We start from the raw sequence: 25,385 nt of genomic DNA, 5'->3' as shown, positions 1-25,385 counted from the left end.
AATAAATAAATAAAAAAGATGTTTAAAAAAAGAAAAAATACAGTGGATGGATGTTAACTAGACTTATATACAAATATCAAATATCGAATCATTATGTTGTACACCTGAAACTAATACATGCCAATCATGTATCACTATGAAAAATAAAGTGCATACTCTAGAGTTTTGCTGTTAAGTAGGGCTCTAGATCATTTGTACAATATAGACATTTAAACAACACAGGGAAAGCTAGACAGCATTCAAAAAAAGGTGAGACAATAATGAACATAAAACTTTGTCCAAAAAAATAATTTAGAAACTAGAAACAGCCTGAAAGATGGAAGTAGCATTATTTTTGGTTTCAATATTAGGAAGACCAAACCGTGCATGTGCGATTGTCTTGAAAGGCAAAATTAAGAGTAATATGTGGAAGACACAGAAAAAAATCATGGCTTAATTGAAGCAATATACTACAAAACAAAGCATTCCAATTGCAGGAAACGCTCAAAAACACTCAAAAGTTACGTGGCACCTTGATGAAAAACAATTGAAGGAATGCAATCTACTCCTCTGATATTCTGATCTTCATTCATATAATTCCAGAATATTTATAATAGTCCCAGATTTCTAGTTCAGATCCGTTCTCTTTTACAAAATTATCAGATTCATTCGATTTTGAAAATATTGGCCCAAGGTTTCTTACTGGGCCTGTTTTCCAAATGACCTGACATTTTTGCTATTTTACCTTTATTCCAGGTTCTTGGTTTGGACAGGCTACATAGTATATTGCAAAACAGGGAGGTCAGAGTTGGACAGGTGAAGCATTTATTTCCCTTATGATGTTTTCTCCCACCAAAACCTTTCTAGAACCTGACGAGTTTCCACGCCAGTCATCAATTTATAGTCTCCCAGCTCCAAATTCACCCTGACGGGGCTCACCTGCTGCTTTCTGGCAGCTCCACCATCAGTAAACAAGGTGGGTATAAAGACACCAGGTAGTTCTCTGCCCCAGTCACAGTCCCAGAATGTATGGCTCTCCTTGGCGACCTCACAGACCTGGCCCAGGCTGGTGATCACCTTCCTTCAACTTTCCCAATACAAACCCCTTACGCCCCAGGTGTCCAGCCAGCACTGTCCAGCACGCAGAAAGAATCCTCACTCCCTCTCCAGGCCCACACCCAGACACCACCTGCAGCTTCCCTGAACCTGGGAGAATGGCTTCCTGCTTGCCTAGTAACTGAAAACCAACTCTGGTCTGGGCAAACCAGTAAACTGCGCCATCAAGTGGACTGCAGGTACCCCTTCAACAAGCTCTGAACCCAAATCTTAGCTCCTTCTTATAAGGTTGTCCTTCCTTGAGTACTCTCCCTTATCTCTGGGGTACCATATAGAGCTCTCTTGTATCTTATCTCTTTTGTCACAATTTAAAACTTTTTTCCCCCCTGTGGAACCCGGGAGAGAGGGAGGCAGCCAGGTCCAGGGAAACACCACTTCTTCAGCTGCTGCAAATGCTGAACTCCTGGGAGTCTGACCAGTTTAAAACTTTTTTTTATATTAAGCTTCTCTTGTTTACAATCACTGTGTGGTTTCTGTTTCTAGATTGGACCCAGACTGATAAGTTTCCCATCAAGCCAGGCTCAAAGAAGCAACACAACGAAAACCAGCCACTGAAAGTTTCCCTAGACTTAGTCCTAGATCTGTAAAATAGCTCATGTACCTGATGAAGTGCAGAATATATAAAAACTCAAAAATCTTAAAGTTTTGAGGGCTCAAGAGGTTAGAAAGCTTATAGCCAAGTCATCCAAAATACAAAAATGTTAATCTTATTTGATAAACTGCTATATCAAAAAAGAAATCTCTTCCATAATAGGTTTAATTTACCTCATTTTAAAAAGAATTTGCAGGACATCACATAAATAAAAGACGTGTTTCTCCTATCTTGAGCTTACAACCTTATATAGGAAATCAGGCTTAGAATTATCAATTAACACTTTAAATTTACATGTTTCTGGTTATACATCATTATGTAAGAGACACTATCAAGGAGACAAAACAAAATCAATCATCTAATATTTTTTGAGACATTTTCTCCCCTAGGGATACAAATTTGCTACAAGAGGAATATCAAAAACATAAACAAGAAATATAACAGCTAAATGAGCGATGGGGAAGGAAAATGGAGAGCCAACCTACCAGAGTTTGGAAGGTGAGAATGTTTGGAAAAGTAAGTATAAACTCTGTCAGAGCTTTAAAGAAATGGCAGAGTAAGCTTTAAATAACCAGAATGAAAGAAAACTGAGTATTTCAAGTATGGGAAATAACATGCATAAAGGTGAGAATATACATAGAAAGTCTGGGAGAATCTGAGTAAAGCAATTTAGCTGCAGCAAACTTGCTGAAATAAATCAGTAAGATTACAGTGGTGGTGTGTACAACAGTATCTTGTAAACACTAGTCAGGATGTCTTTGGATGTATGAACTGAAAATGAGGGGAAGAATGGTTAAGGGTGAAATAAATATTAGGAGGCAAATGGACTAGTCTCGGTTAATGTAACGAACTTGCTACATTGTAAAAAAAAGTTGTTACACAGACATGTCTGGTCTACTGGTAAGGACAATGTAGAATTAACTGGGAAGGTAAAAAACTAATTTTTTTTGTTCAAAAAAGGAAAATGATCTTAGCCACTGATGAATTTTGTTCCCTTTCATGCTACTTGCCTATTGTCAAGTTTACTTCTTGAGAGCACTTCAAACAAAGAGGTTTTGAGACACAGTGAAAGGTGGGACAGGAAAAAAGGAAACAAATTCAAAGGTATGGGTGATTCCACATATTCAAAACAAAGGGGGAAAAAAGAAATCTTGTCATGATTTATCTTCAGGCAACATTTTGGTATAACTGCATATGATTTAACAAGACATTATCCCAAACATTAAATACAAAATAATAACCCCCAAAATCCACATTTATAAATTTCAACAAGAAATAACATAACTAGAGAGACATATAACCCAAACAAACCCAAGAAGACAGAGTTCCTCAGTTTGGTCAGAAATCTCTATGAAGCTGAAATGAATTGTCCCAGAAAAAACTGAGAGTTCTTACTGATAATAAAGAAAATACAGTTGAGTTTCAAGTCTTCACATATGCATCACACTTTTATCCCTTGATCTCAAATAATTTTTGGAATTAGGTTAAATTTTTTCATGCTCAATTAAAGATCTGAAATGTCTTATTAAAATTTTATCACTTTTTCTATTTAATATTTTTCAATATACCTAAAAGAGAGAAAAAGGTTGATAAAACTTTATATTCACAATTCTATTTTTAAAATCTAATTGTTCTCATCTGCTTTAAATTCCCAACTCAGCAGTCTCAATACGGTTGGTCTCCTTTTTTTCCTCTGGAAATCTCAAAATAAAAAATACTGAAATATTTAACAATTAACTAAATCAATTCCTTAAAGAATTTATTGAACATTTATCATTTACATTTTTTTTCTTGTTTGAATCTCCTATATATTTTTTTGAAAGGTTAGAATTAATCATTTAGATAAAGTTCTCTTTTTTGCTAAAAAACTTAAACTTCCATATTTAATACAAAAGGGTAAGTATAATCAAGTTTCTTAAAATACTAGTTATAACAAAATTTTAGAACAGGCTTATCTTATTTAGTACTGGATATATGTTCTTGCAAATGGGAGCACTAACCAAATCAGTGCTACTCAGAGTCAACACAGCATAATAATCCCTTTGGAGATGCTTTCTAGGTATACTAAACATATTACATCTGATCAACATATAATATGTAATTATCTGATATCTTTGCTCTGCCTTTAGAAGTCGTTGAATACTGGATTTCGCTGGAACATGCTCCGCTCAGATCTATGTTCATCCACTTAAAATCTATCTGCACTTTTAACGGCCAACCACATTTCAATCATCAAAGTAATGTCTTGTTTGATTGTATGCAAACTATCTGCCGTGAAGCAGAAGACCATAATCAGAAATAGATGTCTGTGGCAAAAACACCTCCACAGAGTAAACAAAACAAACTTATTAGCAAGTGACTCTCAAACTGGGCAAAAAGAATAGTACAGTGACTGACGCACTAGGCAAGGAAAAAAAGACAGGATTGACTCCACAGTCTTTGGCATGTAAGTTCTATAACAAAGGTCTTAGATAGTGCTTTAAATTGGGGGGGAAAATTCTTTGACCCAATGTACTTAGAAATTCCTATTTGACAGTGAAGCTACTTATTAGCAAAAACGCTCCAGTTTGGGTAGTGTTAATTTGTACTATTTGTATACATACCTATTCTCTAATTTCATCAGGCTTTTTTAATATGCTTCGCCATGTCTTATGAATTATTTCTTCATTTTGTTGGTAAAGATGCTTCCTGCTTATTAGACGCTCACTTGGTAGAAGTTGCAAAATTATAGAGCAGTCCTAGCTCGTGACAAACCCTAAAGAAAGTTTGCTTTAAAGAAAGTTCAGCACTTACAAAATAGCTTTAAAATACAGTTACTTTCTGATTTTCCATATTCACTTAAGTTTAGTTATCAAATTTCATAAAGCAACTGGCCACTGATATAGTTTTTACTAGTTTGAGCTAACCTCAAAACTTAAATCTGGGAAATAATATCAAAATATTAAAATCTCAAATATCCACCCCCCAAAATATTTTATAAACTGTCAAGTACCGTCAAGATTATCTTACATAGAATCAAAGCATTAATTAAATGAGGTTTTCCTGGAATTCACAATATAAAACATCCTTTTAGCACTGCATCAATTAATGTTATTTACAAATATAACATATTCTTAAATGTTTGCTTTATGAAACTTGAAAGTAACATACTTCCCTATGGATAAGATACACCATAACAATTTTGACATTCCTCAAGCTCCTTAAGTGGATGCTAACTTTATAAAAGAGTCTATTTAAGAGATTTTGGATAGAAACCAGGAAAAGCTTCTTAATGATCCAGAATCAGATGATAAAATGATGAGGATGCTGAAGAAGGTTAAGTCCATGTAAGCTTCAAGAATGGAAATCATCCATCTTCGAATATTAGACATCTGACAGCCTGAAGACCAAAGTCAGACTAGGACATACGGTGTGGGTCCTTCTAGTTCACCTCCTGGTAGTTTGGCACAAAATGAGGCTAGGCCACAAAAATCTATGGACATTTTCAAGTCTGGTTTTTAAAAAATATATAATACTTGAACCAATCACAGAATAATATATGGCTTCTAATTACTTTGTCAGTTTAAGCAATAGGAAAAAAAATACATTTTTGTTCTGTGGTGACTATTTATTGGTTAGACTTTTATTTTCCTCTTCACATTTTCGGTGACTGTTTCCCACTGGAATCATCAACCAGGTCTCTCAGGCGAGATAAATGGTGCAAAGCCCTTCATTAAAAAGTATAAAACACGTTATAAACCAATATTAAGGAGTGAATAGGTAATGCAAAAAGAAATGGTGACTACATTGTTTCTTAACTTCAAAATTAGTATGAGAGATAAGTTTATGGAATAGTTTTAGTATCAAAACTGAAAATTTTTCTTTACAAAACCTTGCAATCTGAATAACTGAGGGTTAAAATAATTCATCTAAAATTCTATAAACACTTACTTTAAAAAATTATATGTTTGACATTTAAGGGTTTTTTTTTTGAAAGTGTGCCAAGTAGCCTAATAAGAAACAATAATAGGTATCATTTGTGTCACACTTAAAGCATCTTTTTCAAGTACTTTGCAGAATGAAATGATACCTTCTGATATACTGTGTATAACATTTAAGAAATAAAGGACATAATTCATTTTTAACATGTACATTCAAGGCAGCTAAATTGAAATAGCACTAAAGAATCAGTTACAATTGAGGAAAACTCATTTTTATTGAGCATGGGGGAAAACAAATGACAATTACACTGAATAATGTAGTATTATACCAACAACCTGGTTTTTCTCAATCAGCCCTCAGACAAACCAAGAAGATAGGAGCCCTTAAGTTTCCAGTCTTCCTCTAAAAGTATTCTTCCAGCTTTCCCTCACCCTTCAGATCCTTGAGGATCACTCAGAAAATATCAGTTAATCAACCATATTTCAGATCTCTGATAAATAAGAGACCAAGAAAAACAGAAATAATATACCAGTAATCTCTAAGGTGAGAAATTAGTGAGAAGTTACTGAAAGGTGGTGACTACAACACCTTATTCTACAGTCTCCAACACAGGTTCAACTGATGTATATTAAATAAAATACATCTTCCACTTTACCAAGGATAAGGAGATGGAGGAAATTAGTAGTGTTAATTACTGTATTACGTCTATTTCCCTGTACTCTATTTCTTAGACACTTTTACTCAAATGTATTAAGAATCTGAATTCTGCCATCCTTTTGGCAGCTTCTGTTAATTTCTGAGATTGTCATCTTCATTAACTAAATGACAATAACTCACCCAGAGTTACTAAGCAATCAGAGGTAAAATTAGAGTTTATTATTTCTACATCCTATAGTAATATCTCTCTACTTAAAGAATTATTTTCTTCCTACAGACATATTTATGAGGAAGAAGATAATCTGTAAATATACTTGGGGCTTATCTTCCTTTTCCTTTTCAGGCTGTGATTCAAGAGAAAGAAGATGACAAGTGGCTAGAATCTGATGTTACTGTTTACAAATCGGAGGGTCAACAGATCCTTTAGATTTAGAGGGTCTATGAAATTGGATGGGGAAAAAAATCATCTTTATTTTCACTAAATGCTATCTCTAAATTAGCATTTCCTTCCATTATGAATGTAAGCAACAGCCAAAATCTGTGACCTCATATGCCATAGAAATCAGAGGTATTTTCATATCACATTATAGTCATTGCAAGTATGTTTTATACTCATCACTACTTCAAAATTACAATAGTTACATAATAGTTACAAAATTACAACAGTTATTAAACCCACTGCTAAAACATACGTCCTCTAAGTCTTTCTGTCTACAGTCCAAAAGTTCATATGACATAACTGGCCAACTATTAGACAACTTTAGGTCTAGTTGTTCATCCACCAAATAGTGAAGTCTCACTGGTAACCCAGACATCAATGCCTTCCAATATTCCCTTTAATTGTTTGCTGATCAATATGTGAAAGGTAAGTAAAAGAGCACACCATGGTTTAATGCTTTTATTCAAGTTATGCAAAAGGCCTTCACACTAATACATGTTTTTACAAAATGAATTTTAACTTACCTGTATTTTAAATGTATTCTTATTTTAAATGCAATAAAGAGAAGCATATATTACTAATTAGAAATGTATTTTAATATTTTCATAGTTAATTCACTATAACTGGTTTCCTTTCTAATCCCATGTAGTATATTTTATGCCTTTAAAACACAATGTCAGGTAGAAAGGGGAGTGGGTAATAATGGGAAGGAATAAAAAAGCTAAGTAAAAGTGTGAAATCTTCAGTCTCTCTACCTCAGCTACGCAATCAGTTGGCAGTTCCTTTCACCTAACCTCTATCTCCCGTTTTGAGAATTAAGCGATCTGTTTAGAGAAGAGTCTATCAAAAGTGATTGGTATTTCAAAGTTAAGTGTAGGGAGAAGGGAAGGATAAAATTGTAGAAGGAAATTATTCTTGATTTTCTTCTCTCAAAAAGTGAAAAAGCAGGCTAATGGGGAAAACATCAACCTAAGGGTTGGATTACAACATTGAATAGTCATTCATCTTAAAAACTGAAATTAAAAAACTCATTTCTTATTGTGACAATGTATCTATTGATGATCATTCAAGTAAATACTAATCAACCCACAGAAATTCAGTAACACTGATTATGTGATGGCAATTTAGCTATAATTTACTCATTGACATCTTACATTTGTTTTTCTACTAGTACTACTATACTGGCTGTTCTCTTAAATACTATGTTTACTGGCCTATATTCAGCCTAGTATCCAGCAAGAACTGAATGAAAGGCTTTTCAGAACAAACTGCCTACTATTTCCTAGATCTAAGTAAAGTATGAGCGCATTAGAATAAAGAAAAATATTTGCTTTAGGGTCAAGTTTTCCAAGTCTGAGAGCTAATTCTGTCTATCCCTAGTATAGAATGAAGACCAGAAAATTGAGCAAGAAAAGAGATCTGAGAAATGAGACAATTTTCCAGCTATCATTAAGTTTGGTTTTCACAGCATGGCCTTTAGTATTGAGAATTACAAAATCTTACACATTCATATCCAAATTACATGTAAAACAACACATTCTGAAGCCAAAAATTTTTGGATGACTGATGATTCTGCAATCGTCTACTACTGCTCACCTTTACAGTATGCGAGCAATATACAATTGCTCATTTTTTATGACCAGCCTAAGCTTACATGACATAATAGAAGATTCTAGAAAAGGCCCTTGCTCAAAAACTACAATTTTTTCACTGCTTAAAGATAATAATTTTAATATGTAAATGCATAAGACAAAGCTAAGTGTTATAGGGATACAAAACAATTACAACTTTGATTCCTACTAAAAGCAAAATCCCTCTGGGAAAAATAACATTTTAAGCTGCTACCAATCATTTTATACTTCAGATCCAATGAATCTTTCTCAGCTATTTCTAATGAGAGAACATAAGAAAACTGAGTTTCCAAGGGAATAAAAAGAACCCACACTAAGATCCTGGAGTTTCCTAAGGCTAATGAAAGATATTTTAAAACCAGTCAGCAATCCAAAAGCAGTTATTTGAGGAATGGGGAGAAACATAATAAGAAAGCACCCAAGGTACAATCCGTAACTTCTGAAAAAGTTGGGTCTATTTATTTTAAAATATGAAAAGACCATAAATCTAAACAAAACATTTTACAGTCTAGAAAGAGGAATTCTGAGACTGAATTAATTTTAAATTATCCTTAAAACAGTCAATCTAAAGACTGAAAATAATGGGGAAAAATGTACTAACATGCTTTTGTAAGTCTAAACTTACTTCCTAACAGTACAAATGCCTTACTGATAATACTTTTGAAATGTAAAGTAAAAGCCAAATTAAGATTGCTTCAGCTACTCCAACAGAATCAAAAGCTAAAAGCCATCTAACAAAACATGAATCTCACTCTCTAAAAATGGCATTCTACATGTAGCAAGACTACTGATTGCCTACGCTAGAAAGAAGTTGCTACTATCAAAAAAAATTACAGAAAATGGTAAAAGCACCTATAATCAGTATCAGTTTTTGTGGTTATTTAATTACTTATGGCTCAGGGTTCATTTTCACCGAGAAAAACATCTTCCAGGGTATGAACTTTAACTCGGAAAACACATTTAAGTCTATGACACAAGTTCAGTATCAAAGCTTGAGGTCATCTACTTTGAATTTTAAAGCAGAACGAGATCTTTATCCTAGATAATCAACTGAGGCACTGCACCTAGTCTAAAAGTATAATGCACCACTATCACTAATGAGAGGAGTGTTAGGAACACAGGCTATAGAATCAGACAGTCTGGTATGAATCCCAGTGCTGTTTTACTAGCTATGTAACCTTGGGCAAGTTACTTTATTACTTGATTTTTATTACTTGATCTGTATTATGAAGATAATAATAGTACTTAACCTCATAGGGTTGTGAAGATCACATGAATTACATACAAAAGCACTTAGAACATTGATACTTGGTAAATGTTCAATAAATGTTAGTTATTAGTATCATTATTCACTGAATCCTACTAAATATGAAACACTATATCCAAGACTATGTCAAGCTACAAAGAAAGAGGCATTATTTCTACCCAGAATACTATAAGTAGAGGGGGAAAAAAAATCACACATATATACATATTTTTTTAAGTATGAAAACAGAAATGATACATATATATCATGACAATTAGAGTCATAAGTTTACATGTCTAGTGTTTCACTTTTCCACCGCTTCCTCAGGTAAGAGAATCCTAAGCAAATTCTGAAAGGACAAAAGGTAGACCGTATTTGTTTAGCCCCACTTACAGTCAAGCAAAATGGTGTTTGTTACAAAGTGAAAAATCTTAAACTCAGTATTCCATGTTTTTAGGGCACTTCATATTCACACAATCAAATCCATAAAATAAATACCCGTCTCTTCTACCAATATCATGACTATAGGAAATTCTTCCCAACTTTTTAAGATATGTAACTAAGAAAATAAGTAGATTAACAACCTTAGGGCATTTAGACCTATCTTTATATCCAGGACACTATATCCACTTAAATTTCTGTGGCGATATGTCAAATAATGATATACTTACTTATGATTATTTATCTCTTCTAGAGGGAATAAATGACAACACATTTCACATACAAGTTGTTCTTCCAGAATATCCACACCAATACGATCTCAAATTGTTGGTATTACTCAGAAATGAAAAGAGAATTTCTCTAGGCCATTCACATCTATTATACTTTAAGTGCTACAGTTATCTCATTAGGTCCTAAGAACATTTTAAATAGAAAATAGCACAAGTTTAAGAGAAAATCTCAGGATTAAACAATATGCTCCGAGAATCTTAAATATACCTAGCACACCTCCTCTTCCAGCTACTTTAATTCCATCCTGTAACCTTCTGATTTCAATCAGAGATGTTTGTATCCATAACATACTCAGAAATTAACAGAGAACACTTACTTTTGAAGTGACCTATTAATAGGAGCCATACTTTCCTTCAACTCTAATTTAGAGAAATCATCTTCTGAAACCTATTATTAAAAACACCAAATATAATAAAACAGTGGAAATATTATATAATTATAAACTTAAATGCTATTTAATATGTGTGATTAATAAGAACATTAAAAATACTGTCTGCATTCCCAAGGAAATAATTCTAAGCAAATAATTTTCAGTAAAGCATTAAATATATATATATACTTTTTTAAATTTTTTATTTTATTTTTATTTTTTTTATAACTATATTTTTCTTCCCTCTCTTTGTTTGCCAAGTCCTATTTAATTCTATTTATTTATTTTTATTTATGGTTGTGTTGGGTCTTCGTTTCTGTGCGAGGGCTTTCTCTAGTTGTGGCAAGCGGGGGCCACTCTTCATCGCGATGCGCGGGCCTGTCATTATCGCGGCCTCTCTTGTTGCGGAGCCCAGGCTCCAGACACGCAGGCTCAGTAATTGTGGCTCACGGGCCCAGCTGCTCCGCGGCATGTGGGATCTTCCCAGACCAGGGCTCGAACCCGTGTCCCCTGCATTGGCAGGCAGATTCTCAACCACTGCGCCACCAGGGAAGCCCTATATATACTTTTTTATTCTAAAAATACTACAACTTTTTCATCTTGCAACTGTCCTAAAGTATGCTTCTAAATGTTTGTTCATTAAATATCAAACCTTGGCTTGAAATTATGACTTTACTGAACAAGGCTTTATCTCAAGAATGTTTAAAAGGGGAAGGAAAAGAAGGATGGATTGCACTGTATGTTAGTGTTATGATCATTAGAATGTAAAGAGAAAAATTAAGAAATACAACTTAAGTGAGTAGCATGTGATAGTTCCTAAAATCTAGTCCACTCACTTGTAATGAAAACTGAATTTTGTAAAGCTCTACTGAATAACAAAATAAACAATATCAATTAAAATGTATTAAGTATTTTCCAGGTATTAAGTTTTTACCAGGTGCCAAGCACTATAATAAGTACTTTCTATAGTTTGTTTCAATTTGTCTTCTCAACAATCTCATTTTACAGAAGAGGAAACTGAAATTAAGGAGGTTAAGTGATCTGTACAAATACTGCACTTGCTAGTAAGTGGCAGAATTAGAATTCACAATCAGGCTTGGGAGAACATAAGCTAGGTTTGTAAACACTATACTACTGTGAGGAAAATTCGACCCCTATGAAATATCAGCCCAAAGAAGAAACAGATTTCCAAATTCCTAGGAAATACACAAAAACACAACTACTTTAAAATAAAACTTTACATAACCGTATTAAGAGTCAATAAACACATGGTAACAAAATTAAACTTCAGATGACAAAGGTTATGGGGAGAAGTCTAATGTTGAAAGGTTCTTTAGGCCACCTCAAATATAAACACAAGAAGTTGGACTAGACAGAATAATTTTGTAGGGCATTAAAAAACAACTCTTACAATCCTTTCATCTACAGTTTTAATAACATCGTATCTAAATACGATGTTGTATTTATAACCATAAACTTAATAGAACAATCCATTCAGGGGTACACAACTGCAAAAATCTTACAGTGTTAAATTTGAGTAAGTTACTTTCTAAAAAAAAGAATAACAAAAGTACAACTCTACGACATGTGTCATATACCATGCTTATTAACATAAAATTAGAGGTCAAGCTAAGAAAGATCTAGGAGGAAATCTTACCCTTCACAGATCTCAATTCACATTCATAGATTTCAATTCATAAATTAAGTTTGTGCTTACTTGTTTAATTTCGCCTTTTGGCTCTGTGGTTTTATTCTGATTAAAACTTTCTTGCACTGCTTGAAGATTAAATAACATTTGTTTCAGGGCTTCAACAGGACCATGATGTTTCCCTCCAGAAAGGGTACAGCTCTAAAAGTTAAAACAGATGAATGATGAACCATCCAAATTCAGAAGGGGAAAAGTTATATTTTGTATTATTTCCCCACAATATAAAATTAATGCAAAATCCAAACAATACACGTCAATAAAGTGTTCCAACAAATCAAAGCTGTAACTCATAAGCCTCCCCTTACCCAGTCACTTAAAGACAATCATTATTAACAGCTTGGCATATCCTTCCCAGTCCTTGTTCTTTTAAAATGAATGGTACATGTTTACATTTGCAATGCATTCACTTAGTACATTTAAAATTATAGATTTTTAGAACTGAAAGGTCCTCAGAGAGGAGGTAAGTCAATATGCTCTTTTCAAGTGTGTATATGATGCTGGTTATCAGCTGAACAAGGACTAGAATTTCAAATATCATATTCTCTGCACACTTCCAAATACGTTTTCACACAGGGAATGCTGGTTTTTCACCTCTTTAAGGACCACACATTCCTTGCTACCTTAAAAACACTCACACCTCGATTACCACTGATCTTATCTGCATCCAAAGAAGGCAACAGCACTTAGCCACATAAGGTGGTCAGTTAAGAGAACCTGTACAGGATATTTTTAAACGTCTTACCTTTATTTTTACATCTTTCAAATGAGTTGCTGTGTCCTGATAATCATCCACAAAGTGGAAAATAGGCCTCTTAAGATGTCTATGATTTAAAATATTTCAACATAGACAATATAACATATATACGAAGTTAAGCATAGTGGCCAAAAATATTTTAAAGGCACTCTCCACAGTTATATGAACAGGGTATAAGAAACAAGGTGTGGGAACGTAATAAAATGGTGCAGCTCCTGTGGAAAACAGTATGGTAATTCCTCAAAAAACTAAATATAGACTTACCACAATGATCCTGCAACTCCCCGAGTATATACCCAAAAGAAGTGAAAGCAGAGATTCAAGCAGATATTTGTACACCTATGTTCATAGCAGCATTATTCACAATAGTCAAAAGGTGGAAGCAACCTAAGTGTCCATCAACAGATAAATGGATAAACAAAACATGATACATACACACAATGGTGTATTATTCAATCTAAGAAAGGAAGGAAATTCTGACAGATGATACAACATGGATGAACCTTGAAGACATTATGCTAAGTGAAGTAAGCCAGTAACAAAAGGAACGCTAGAGTATGAGTCTTCTTATACGATGCTATGGATTGAATTGTATCCCCCGCCCCAGAATTCATGGTGAAGCCCTAACCTTGAATGTGGCTGTATTTAGAGATAAGGTTATAAGGAGGTAATCAAGGTTAAGTGAGGTCATAAGGGTGGGACCCTGAAACCATAGGATTAGTATCCTCATAAAGAGACACTTAAGAGCTCAAGGAAAGGCCATGTTAGGACAAAGTGGGAAGGTGGCTTATATGCAAGCCAGGGAGAGAGCCTTCACCAGTAACAGAATCAGTCAGCACCTTGATCTTAGATTCCCCCACCTCCAAAACTGTGAGAACCAAATATCTGTTGTTTAAGCCACCCAGCCTATGGTATTTTGTTATGGCAGCCTCAGCAGACTAAAACATATATGGTTCCTAGAATAATCAAATTCATAGAGACAGAAAGTAGAATGGTGCTAGCAGAGGCTGGGGGTAAAGGAGGATGGGGAGTTAGTGTTTAGTGGGTACAGAATTTCAGTTGGTAAAGCTGAAAAAGTTCTAGAGATAGATAGTGGTGATGGTTGCACAACAATGTGAAGGTACTTATTGCACAGAACCATACACTTAAAAATGGTCAAAACAGTAAATATTTTATATATTTTACCAAAATTTAAAAAGAAAGAAAGAAAGAAAAAGAAACAGGATCCAGTTCCGCTTATACTCCTACAACCTTGGAGACAGCACCTGAGGCATTATCTCTAAATGATCTGCATCCAGCCACTGGTTTAGAAGAAATTCAGGTTGCCTAATGCCAACCATAAAAGTTACAAAAGCTTGCCTCTGCAATTTGCTATGTCTGCCTTGAGTGAACTTTTCAGGCAAAATTGTGGTCAGAATACCAAAAAAGAAAACTACAAAACAGATTATATGAACTGTTCTGTGCCATTCACGAATGAATGTTTAATAAACGTTGGTATGTTTGATAGAATTTGTTCTGAGACTTCTCATTAAATCCTTGTAGTGAATGTCTCTGAGTACGTCTTTTTGTATAGTATAGCTCTGACTCTCAGAACTATAGTAATGTTTCACGTATTCAAAAAACAATTATTGGGCCTTCCCTGGTGGCGCAGTGGTTGAGAATCTGCCTGCCAATGCAGAGGACACGGGTTTGAGCCCTGGTCTGGGAAGATCCCACATGCCGCGGAGCAACTAGGCCCGTGAGCCACAATTTACTGAGCCTGCGTGTCTGGAGCCTGTGCTCCACAACAAGAGAGGCCACGACAATGAGAGGCCCGCGCACCGCGATGAAGAGTGGCCCCTACTTGCCGCAACTAGAGAAAGCCCTCGCACAGAAACGAAGACCCAACACAGCCATAAATAAATAAATAAATAAATAAATAAACCCAAAAAAAGTTAAAAAAAAAAAAAAAGTTTGACTTTAAAAAAAAAAAACATTTAAACCACATAAAATGTGGGAATAACCCAATTTACACAATAAAAAAATGAGCCACCTAACAGCATTACAAATGAACAACATGACCACACTGAAAGGAGTTGGGCAGAAAATAATTAAGCATGGTAACTTTGGAAAAGAATATTTTGACTGGATATTGTAAGGCAAAAGACAAAAAGAACCATACACAAATAATATAATCTAATTAGTAAATGTGTTTCTTACAGCAGTATGGGTTAGCAATTCTGAAACTATGCATACGCTAAGACTGAAAAAATAAGTAAACCTATTATAGATAATAAGAGTAAAGATTCTCACCAGATGAGAAAGAAGTTACAAATAAGGAACAGAGGGGCTAAAACAAACCCTGTGGTATTGGACTGGAATCAGTAGTATCAGTAAGAACTCATGATTTTATACCTACATATAAAATATACATATGGAAATAGATATACAAATATGTGTGCATGCGTGGCTTAGTAAACTTATGTTTCCTAAGTCTGCCTGCTGAGAAAGTCTAAAATAAATAAAAACCCAGCAGCAATAAGCACACCTAGTGCCTAGATCTTAGTTTCTAAACACCATTTTCCAATAAAAAGAACCATGGCTCCTCAGAGAAGTGCTCAAAAAAGCATAGGGACGTGTCAAAAGGACACAGGAGCAACTCTTTATGGCCTAAACTAAAACAATTTAAGCAACAAAATAAGTAATAATATTGTATTGTATTAAACCTAGAATAAAATAAATATCTATGAGTCCTAATATAAATAGTTTAATAAATAAATGGGGGAGAAGGAATAGCTCTTCATTATACAAGAATTTCAATTAATAATGCAGACAAAAAGTCAATATCCACCAATGGATACTAAATTAGTAGATGAAAGTTTGAGACTACTTGCATAGTCTCACAGTATCTCCCCTACGATATTTATTAATTACCAGGGAAACCATGATTTTACTAAAGAGAAAACCAGTAGGCACCACGTGCTCAAGACTAACATCACAAGTATTAATATATTATAATTTTATATATTACATATTATTGTATTAATATATTGCTTTAGACTGAATGTTTGTGTCCCTCTACAATTCAAATGTTGAAGCCTAATCTCAATGTGACAGTATTTGGAGGAGAGGCTTCTGTGAGGTAACTAGGTCATGAAGGTGGAACTCTCACGAGTGGGATTAGTGCCCTTATAAGAAGAGAAACAGAGAGCTTTCTCCCTCTCTGCTCTCTGCCGTGTGAAGATACAAGGAGAAGATGACCATCTGCAAACTAGGAAGCAGGATCTCACCAGACACCTTCATCTGGACTTCTCAGCCTCCAGAACTGTGAAAAATAAATGTTTGTTGTTTAAGCCACCTGGTCTATGGCATATTTATTACAGCAGCCTGAACTAAAGAACATATCAATATTACCAATGATAGCACTATATCATGAACCCTCTGATATGATGCACTGAGAAGGGCACAGCATGATTTCTGTTGCATTCTTGCCAAAAATTCATAACCTCATTCTAATCATGAGGAAACTTCAGATAAACCCAATTGAGGAACTATCTACAAAAAAACCAACTGACCAGTAACTCTTCAAAAGTGTCAAGGTCATGACAGACAAGGAAAGACTGAGGAACTGTCAGACTGAAGTAAATTAAGAAGACATGACAACTAAATGCAATGCTGTATCCTGCAACAAGACATTGGTAGAAAAACTGGTGAAATCAGAATAAGGTCTGTAGTTCAGGTAACAGTACTGGGCCTATGTGATCATTATGATATGAGATGTTAACATTAGGGAAGCTGGGAGAAGGGTGACAGGAACGACCTGTATTATTTTGGCAACTTTCTGTACATCTAAAATTATTTAAAAATAAAAAAACACCGTGGTAGTGAGGTTGTGTGTGTAAAGGCATAAGAAAAGGGATTAGTTGGTTAGTATTTAACAGTCATCCATCACAAACTTTGAAAAACTTATGCAAACTTGTGCCTCTACCAGCGCTCCTTACCCAAGTAAATTGCACCACCCAGTCCTTTAGTTGCTTACCTCAAACATCTTGGACTCATCCTTTGAATCCTCTCTATCTCCATCCTACAAGGTCACCTTCAAAATAATTTCAAAATATTTCTGACCACCTCCAATGTACCCACCTAACCCAAGCCTTTACAATCCCTATCCTGGAAGACTGCAAAAGCCTCCTAACTGGGTTCCCTGTCCTTCTCTAGCTCCTTTCAAGGTCTGTGTTCCATACAGCTGCCTGTTTATATTTTAAAATGTAGATCTGATAATTTCATTCCTCCAAAGTACTCCAGTGACTTCTCATCTCGCTGAAATAAAACGTAAAATCTTCATTCCGTTGCTTACATAGCTACATGATCTGACTCCTGGTTACCTCTCCATCTTACCTCTTAACCATTCTTCCTTGTTCATTCTGATTGAGCTACACTGACTGGACTCTGATATTCCTTGAACATGCCAAACACTTTTCTGCCTTGGGGTGTCTGCACTTACTATTCCCTCTACATGTAAAGTTACTTCCCTATGGGTACATACATGGCTTATTCACTCATTTTAGGTTTTGGCGCAAATATCACCTCTCTAGAGAGGCCATTCCTACCTACTCTAGTTAAAATTTCTCTATCCCAAGTAATTTTTCTTCATAACATTTGTAGTACTCCCTTATATATTACATTTTGATATAGCTTATCTCTCCAACTTGGAATAAAAAATCCAAGATGCAAGGACTCTTCTCTCTTATTTACTATCAGGAATACAGTTCCTAGAAAAGTGCTTGGTATCCAAATATTTGGCAAATAAATATTTGATAATTAAGCTTCACTTAATCAGCATCTGCTATAGTATCTTATACAGAGCTCTAAGGTCAGGGACTTCCCCGGTGGTCCAGTGGGTAAGACTCTGCACTCCCAACGCAGGGGGCCCGGGTTCAATCCCTGGTTGGGGAACTAGATCCCACATGCATGCCACAACTAAGAAGTCTGCAACCCTGCATCCCACAACTAAGACCCGGTACAGACAAAATAAATATTAAAAAAAAAAAAAAAAGAGCTCTAAAGTCAGACATATTCTGACAGCCTCTACTTTCTCTAGTAAATTTCACTGAAGGAAAAGATATATATCGTATTAAAATTTTTAGCTAATTTTTGTTTTGAGTGTTCAATCTCTCAAATCTTCCAGATGTTAAAATATCAAAAGTGTATTTCAATATTTAACAGCCATGGCGTGTATTTCTAAATCATATTATATATCATTCCTTAAGTGTATATATATATACATTTACACTTCATTTTAGGGTTACTTGCAAGATACACATATGCTGATTTTATAAAACTGGATAATAAATTTCCCATTTTAAATCATAGGGATGTATAATTGTATCTTAGAAACATAACTCTCAGTAAGCAACTGCCCTATGGGAAAATATAATTTACTCTATAAGGGTCTGTTTTATATGTTTTCCAGAAAAAAAAAAAAAAAAAAAAACCATTGTAATGACAATTTAGGCTCCCTGTAGATTTCAATCCCAGGTCACTCTACTTTAGAATACTAAAATAAAATCAATAATTCTAGGAGTGATGGTTTTATGGATGTGTGTTGGGGAAGAAGGGATTTGAGTCATTTTTTGTTTTATACTATCTAAATAACTTAGAAATTAATATCTATATATATTAGTCATAAATATTCTTTTAATAAGTTAAAAAGATTTAACATCACCCACCTGATTATCATTATTTAAAAAGTCTTCAAGGAACCCGTCAGCATACTTTGCCCTTGAAGTTTGTTGAAGACTATCATCAGAGTTAACCGGAACAGGAGATTTGCTAGGATTTAAGGATACAAGACAGCAAATAAGTTCCCAATTTACAAAAATTAGACAGTATATAACTGATGGTTATCATTTAAATTAAAGTGGTCACCACTAAATAACCATTAGGATTCATATTGATGCTGCTTGGTGATTCCTTCACCTTCTCCCTAAACTTCTTCCTTCATCCCTCCCTATCTCCTTGCTTCTCCTTTAAAGCTTTAAGGAAAAACTATGAAGAAACTGAAGACATTAGTCTTCAACTAAACAAATAAGCCTTCAAATATAAGTATCCTCCAAAAGCTCATTTGTTTGAAATAAGCAGTGCATTTTTCCAATTAAACATTGTTAGTCAATATTAATACACAAAACTGCCAGAAATTTATTAACAGTTTCTACTGGGATGGCAGTTACATGTTCTTCTACGTCAAAGCAATAGGACAGACTTCTCCCCCAGAACTGGCACATATTAATATAGAGGACAGATTAAAGTGGGAGAAGGATCAATTCTGAAATTAAAATTCCTGAGTTCAAATACCAGTCCCACTCACTTATATGACTTCACAAAACTTTATCTTAACTTCAGTTTCTACATTTGTAGTCCCACTTATGTCACAGAAGTATTGCATAAATTAACTCCATATACCTGGTACATTGAATAGAGCTCAATAAATAATAGTTTCTATCTTGATGTTCAAGCAGAAGGAAAGGGCATCCCCAGCAAAAGTAAAAATTTTCCCCAAACCAAATTCTATTAGTTACAGAGAATAAAGAAACTCATTTTATCTTTTTCATTTATATACCAATATAAGATGTGTCTCTAACTCAAGTGCTCAGATATCTAAGAATCTTCTTAAAACATTTAAATGTCATAATGCTAATTTTTTCTCAATAATTAGCAGCACTTCATTATTGACTCATTTGATTTGTAATTTACTAGGAACTTTTTCTTGCTTCCAAGTAGTCTTTTCTCCCATTCTTTACCAAAGAGTTTGTACATCCACTATCATCAAAAAAGCATTTACCTGATTATAGAAGATGGGTGCTGGATACATGGGGAATCATTATACTATTCTTATAACTTTTGTATTTGTTTGAAATTTTCCATTATAAAAAGTTAAACCAAAAAAAAAAAATTGTCTGGTTGTAGTTATTCTATCTCTCAGTACACTACTTTGAGTATTTCCCAGTCAATTTTGTTTCTGATGACAGATTAATAATTTGTCATTATCACACTGAAGTCAGGTCTATTCCTTCTTCTCACACCATCATTAATTTAATGTAAAACATAACCATCATAATATGAATTTAAACTTCCAAAAATCAACTACTGTACCATAAGGTACTAGGGCAAACCATTAATAATAATTATACAAGTCAGAAGTCATAGTATCTAATTACAAAATACATTTGATGCATTCAAAAATTTTACTCTTAATTTAAGCATCTCTGATATGATTTGCTCACCCATTTTGGTTCCATTTGAAAGCAAAGTATTGCAGCTATAGGATTTTACAAATACAGATACAAATACAAATACAACCAACTGATAAGAAAATAAGAAATTAGTAAACATGAAAGATAAGTTTAAGAATTAAGTGAGCTAATTATTAACCCAAGTTTTTTTTTTTTAAAGATATTAATGAACCAACAAGTGCGAAATGAAGCTAAACAAACAAAAAATATTCTGGATGATCATCGCCACTATTACAATTTATAAGAGCATCATAAATCAGAAACTGTCCTGAGTACCTTATATTTACTTATTTTTTTAACATCTTTATTGGAGTATAATTGCTTTACAATGGTGTGTTAGTTTCTGCTGTATAACAAAGTGAGTCAGCTATATGTATACATATACCCCCATATCCCCTCCCTCTTGTGTCTCCCTCCCACCCTCCCCATCCCACCCCTCTAGGTGGTCACAAAGCACCGAGCTGATCTCCCCGTGCGATGCAGCTGCTTCCCACTAGCTATTTTACATTTGGTAGTGTATATAGGTCAATGCTACTGTCTCACTTCGTCCCACCTTACCCTTCCTCCTCCCCATGTCCTCAAGTCCATTCTCTACATCTTTATTCCTGTCCTGCCCCTCGGTTCATCAGAACCGTATATATTTTTTTAGGTTCCATATATATGTGCTAGCATACGGTATTTGTTTTTCTCTTTCTGACTTACTTCACTCTGTATGACAGATTCTAGGTCCATCCACCTCCCTACAAATAACTCAATTTTACTTCTTATTATGGCTGAGTAATATTCCGTTGTACATATGTGCCACATCTTCTTTATCCATTCATCTGTCGATGGACACTTAGGTTGCTTCCCTGTCCTGGCTATTGTAAATAGTGCTATATATTTATTTTCTAATCAACTGAATCCTCACAACCCCAAAGTAGAAGTAATTTGTACAGAGTCTCAGCAAGGAAGTGACAGAGCCAAGATTCCAAACTAGAATTAGTTAGTGTCCACTTACAAAGAAGTAAGATGCTCAACTGAGAAGTAATCAAAAAAAGGATTCAGGAATTAACAGACTCTGTCTATAACAGAATGAAGGCTTAGAAAACTGAAGATAATAAATTATCAGAGCCTAAGGCAGGATACAGGATTACCAAGAATGCATTTCTTATGAATATACATGTAATAATATCACTAAAAGAAACTTTCCTACCTAAGCTCTCGATTCTTCCTCTATACTCACATTCACAGGTATCTAGGTAAACACTTTTTAAATTATTCTGAGAAACTATGGCATAGAAAGGTTAAGTACACAAATGAAAACAATCTTAGAAACTTCAAACATTTACCATACAAGAAAATGTACCATTATTTACAGAAAATAATGACTAAGAAAATAAACTGTAAATGAAATGAATAACTCTAACACATGGAGAGAATATAGAGGAAGAAAAAACTTAAAAAAAGTAACAAGAATTTCATAGCCTTCTCCATTTGCAAAATAGCTGCTTTTGGTTCTAATTCCTCATATTTAATATATATCAATATTTTACAGTGCAAGAAAAGGACCATGTAACAAAGACAAAAATTATATAATGTACCTAAGGTTATGAAATATTACGCCATCTTGTGGTAACAAATGAAAAATACAATTTAAAGCAAGCAACACTGAAAGCTATGCTCTACAGAATTACCATGTTATTACCACTGTTAATTATCATTGTTACTTAAAAGATAAATCAGATGTTCACATGACATTCTTCATTTGGAAAACTGAATAGTTTTTCTATTGTAACTTACTTACAAAGTAACAGGAATATTTTCCCATGATCTTTCTGCTTCAAGTTTATCTAATGAACAAGGACTGTCATCCTTTTTCATAGACTTTGGTAATTCTTCAGTACAATGCTCTAGATTTCTCTTGGCCTTCAGGATAAGCAATTCAATTCTGTCACCTAATTTAAAAGATCACATTAATTCTTTAAGAAAAGAAATAAATGCAAAGCACAGCAAAACCTCACAAAGGCAACAAGACTTCAGATAATTTGGAATATACACATATCTGTAATAGCAAGCTATGTTAAAATGTGACATTTGTTGTGACACACAAAAAAAAGAAAAGACATTTTCCAGTCACAAAATGCTACATAAATGAAGACCATAAGAGTTCAAAACAGATATATCACTTGATGGTTACATCAAGAATATGACATAAAAACTCCTAGATGTGAGGTCAAATTTACAGCACTTTCTTTGGTTCTTAAAAACAACAAAACAAAACAATTACCACTGAATGGCTTTTCGGATCCTGGGAGAAGTGGATTGTCACACTGACATTGGCTATGTTCAGAATCACATTTATATTCATTAACTAATCCTTTATCATCACTCAAGGAATGTGAATTGTTTGAAGATTCAGAAGAATATTCAAAACAATCTAATTTATTCATTCGCCGAGAAGTTCTTTGTGCCTGGTAACTATGCCTAGGGGAACAGTGATCTTCTTTAAATATTTGATAAATCCTTTGACTATTTGTATCAGGCAGCAAGTCTTGATTGTAGAGCCAGACTGGGTATTTGAAATCCGGTATACTCGTTATCCCTGAAACATTAAGGTCAGACTTCTGGCTAGTGAGCCATCTTGGGTAATTCTTTTCAAGATTGTGTTCTGAACTGTCCCTAAAAGATGATTTCTTGTTAAAAGATAAAGATGGTACAGAAACACATTTATTAGCCTTTTTCACAAGTTTTGGGTTTTTCAGCCTACCACATTGCTTTCCTTTTACATTTGTGTATACAACTGGGGTAACTAAGTTATCCTTGCCCAGGAGAGAGGCTGGTTCTTGAATATTTTGATTCTTTTCCCTGTTGGATGAACTCAGTCTTCCAGTACGTTTCTTGCTTTTCTTGCTAATTCCGTGACCTGCTCCAACATAAGTGAAAGAAAATGATCCATCTGCTGGAAGTTTTAATAGATCATCAGTTGTTAGGCTAACGGAGTCCATGTCATTAATAGTCTGTCCTCTACAGGATAAGGACAAATCTTTTTTGTCATCAAGATTTTCAAAAGCTGAAAAACAAAGCATAGTTCTGTTTATCTTCCTGTATCACATATAAAAATACTTCATAATATTCAACAGTAAATGAAAATTAAGAATTAAGAATCATGTTTGCCATTTTCCCTTCTGGAATATATTACCCACTTCTAAGAGTAGAATGTAAACTTTTTCCACACTAGGAGCCATTCTGTAAGTGTGCAGTAAAGTGTTAACTGGTTTATCAACAGATGCATTTTCCAAACTTGTATTCATGGAAACCTTACCAAGGAAAAACCCTTAACATCTTGTGAATATTACTGTCCCACAGAATACAGATCAGGAAGACTAATACAGCCCTATCCCATCAATTGGAATTGATCAAGTATAAATTCTGAAAGGCTGAGATTTGTTTAAAGTCATTAAGCTAGTTAATGAAAGCTAGAACCACCAAGTCAATGCTATTTCCATTATGCTATAATAGAATGGCTTAAGGGTTTATGATCAGCCAGCTACTATTATTAGTTACATTTCATGATCTTCTCCTCCAAGGTCAAAAGGGGATCTTACCTGAAAACTCCTGAGAACCAGAAAATTACAGAATCATTTAAGAAATATATCCAGATCTCAATATTACAAGTCATTTTTACCCCAAAAGAACCAAAAAAAGCATTTAGTTTTCCAAGGCTACAATACATCTCTCAAAATGCTTTAAATCGGTAGGCAAAAAGAAAACAAAGAATAAAGCATACCATTGTTTGGTTTATAAACATAGTTGGAGAATTCCGGCATATTAGCAGAACATTTATCGATGTTAATCTTTCCAGTGCTTGCACCAAGATACATTTGGCTTAGATCAAAATCATCAATATAGGCCTGTAGAGCCTGAGATGCAGAACTGTACAGTCTATCCTTATACTGAAAAAAGCCATCAGAGTTAGAGGAATTACTACCACTCAGGTTGCAGCTTGCTAACAGAGAAGATACTGAAGATTCCCGAGAACAAACTCTGCGCTTTGTATTTAATTTTGCCATGGCTTCCTCAAAATGGGTTATTTCTACCCATTTCTCTTAGAAACAACTGTAATACAAAAACAAGAGGTTAAAGTTCTAATTAAAAGGAATAATAGCTATACACAGAGAAATTACTAAATCTGTAAACGTTTTATAACTTTAAAAAATAAAATCCATTATCTATAAATTATTTTTAGGTAATGCACATTATAGATTATCTGTTTTAATTATTGTGAATTCCTTCATCATCAATTTAGAAAACATTTATTGATCACCTACTATGTGCCTGGAATTATGTACACAAAAATCATCTACGACTATGTATAGAAAGTACCAAGGGAAGAATATGCACTTTTTTTTTTAAAGTCCTAAAAACTACTGATGTACAGTCTTTTCTTATGCTGATATAGTCTATGACATCACAATACCTAACATTCCCCTATACAAAATATTTTTCAATTCTTAAGCCTACCACCATTTGCTGCACATAGTAGGTGCCTGATAAATTTTTAAAAGGCATCAAATGACGTAGCTGAAACAAGAAGGAACAATGGAGAATACCCACCTTCAACATTTTAAATGCCAACATGTAACTTTAGCCAACCCCTTCCCCCAAGACTTGAGAAAACAAAATAATTTACAATATTCATCTATAAAGAAATAAACTGCAAGTCTTACCATATAATGAGCTAGCAAAATGCTCTTTTCCTAAAATAAACTGTTAATAATCGTTTTCTGACATTCATTTTTGATACTATCCTCACTATTTTCAATTCTTATGTAAAATGGATTCAGCCCACCTCTCTTTCAGAGCAGACTTAAGAGTTTGGAAATTGCCTTAATGTATTCATCTGTTTTTCCATTATTAAAATTGAGAGAATTCCAGTCTACCTTAATATAGCAACAATAGGATCTATATTTGAAAACCTAAGAAATAG

General features: G+C 34.1%; 1 protein-coding gene across 8 annotated transcripts in view; it reads right to left on the bottom strand.

Moving 5' to 3' along the window:
• Positions 1-25,385, bottom strand: part of C14H18orf54 (chromosome 14 C18orf54 homolog) — a 39,214-nt gene that overhangs the window by 12,110 nt on the left and 1,719 nt on the right. For 3 of the 8 annotated variants that reach the window (XM_068563292.1, XM_068563289.1, XM_068563291.1), the window contains exons 3-7: positions 24,186-24,514; positions 22,686-23,468; positions 22,203-22,353; positions 18,854-18,956; positions 12,401-12,532 (exon numbers count right to left, since the gene is read on the bottom strand). In XM_068563292.1, coding sequence (XP_068419393.1) covers positions 12,401-12,532; positions 18,854-18,956; positions 22,203-22,353; positions 22,686-23,468; positions 24,186-24,468 — 1,452 coding nt within the window. In that variant the 5' untranslated portion in view covers positions 24,469-24,514. Of the gene's footprint in view, positions 1-1,986; positions 5,395-9,724; positions 9,931-10,629; positions 10,701-12,400; positions 12,533-17,163; positions 17,221-18,853; positions 18,957-22,202; positions 22,354-22,685; positions 23,469-24,185; positions 24,515-25,385 lie in introns of those variants that run through there. The other 5 variants (XM_068563287.1, XM_068563288.1, XM_068563290.1 and 2 more) reach the window with 5 other exon arrangements.

Source organism: Eschrichtius robustus, chromosome 14 (genome assembly GCF_028021215.1).
Source record: "Eschrichtius robustus isolate mEscRob2 chromosome 14, mEscRob2.pri, whole genome shotgun sequence".
Taxonomy (NCBI): Eukaryota; Metazoa; Chordata; class Mammalia; order Artiodactyla; family Eschrichtiidae; genus Eschrichtius; species Eschrichtius robustus.
This window is presented reverse-complemented; position numbering and strand designations above follow the sequence as displayed.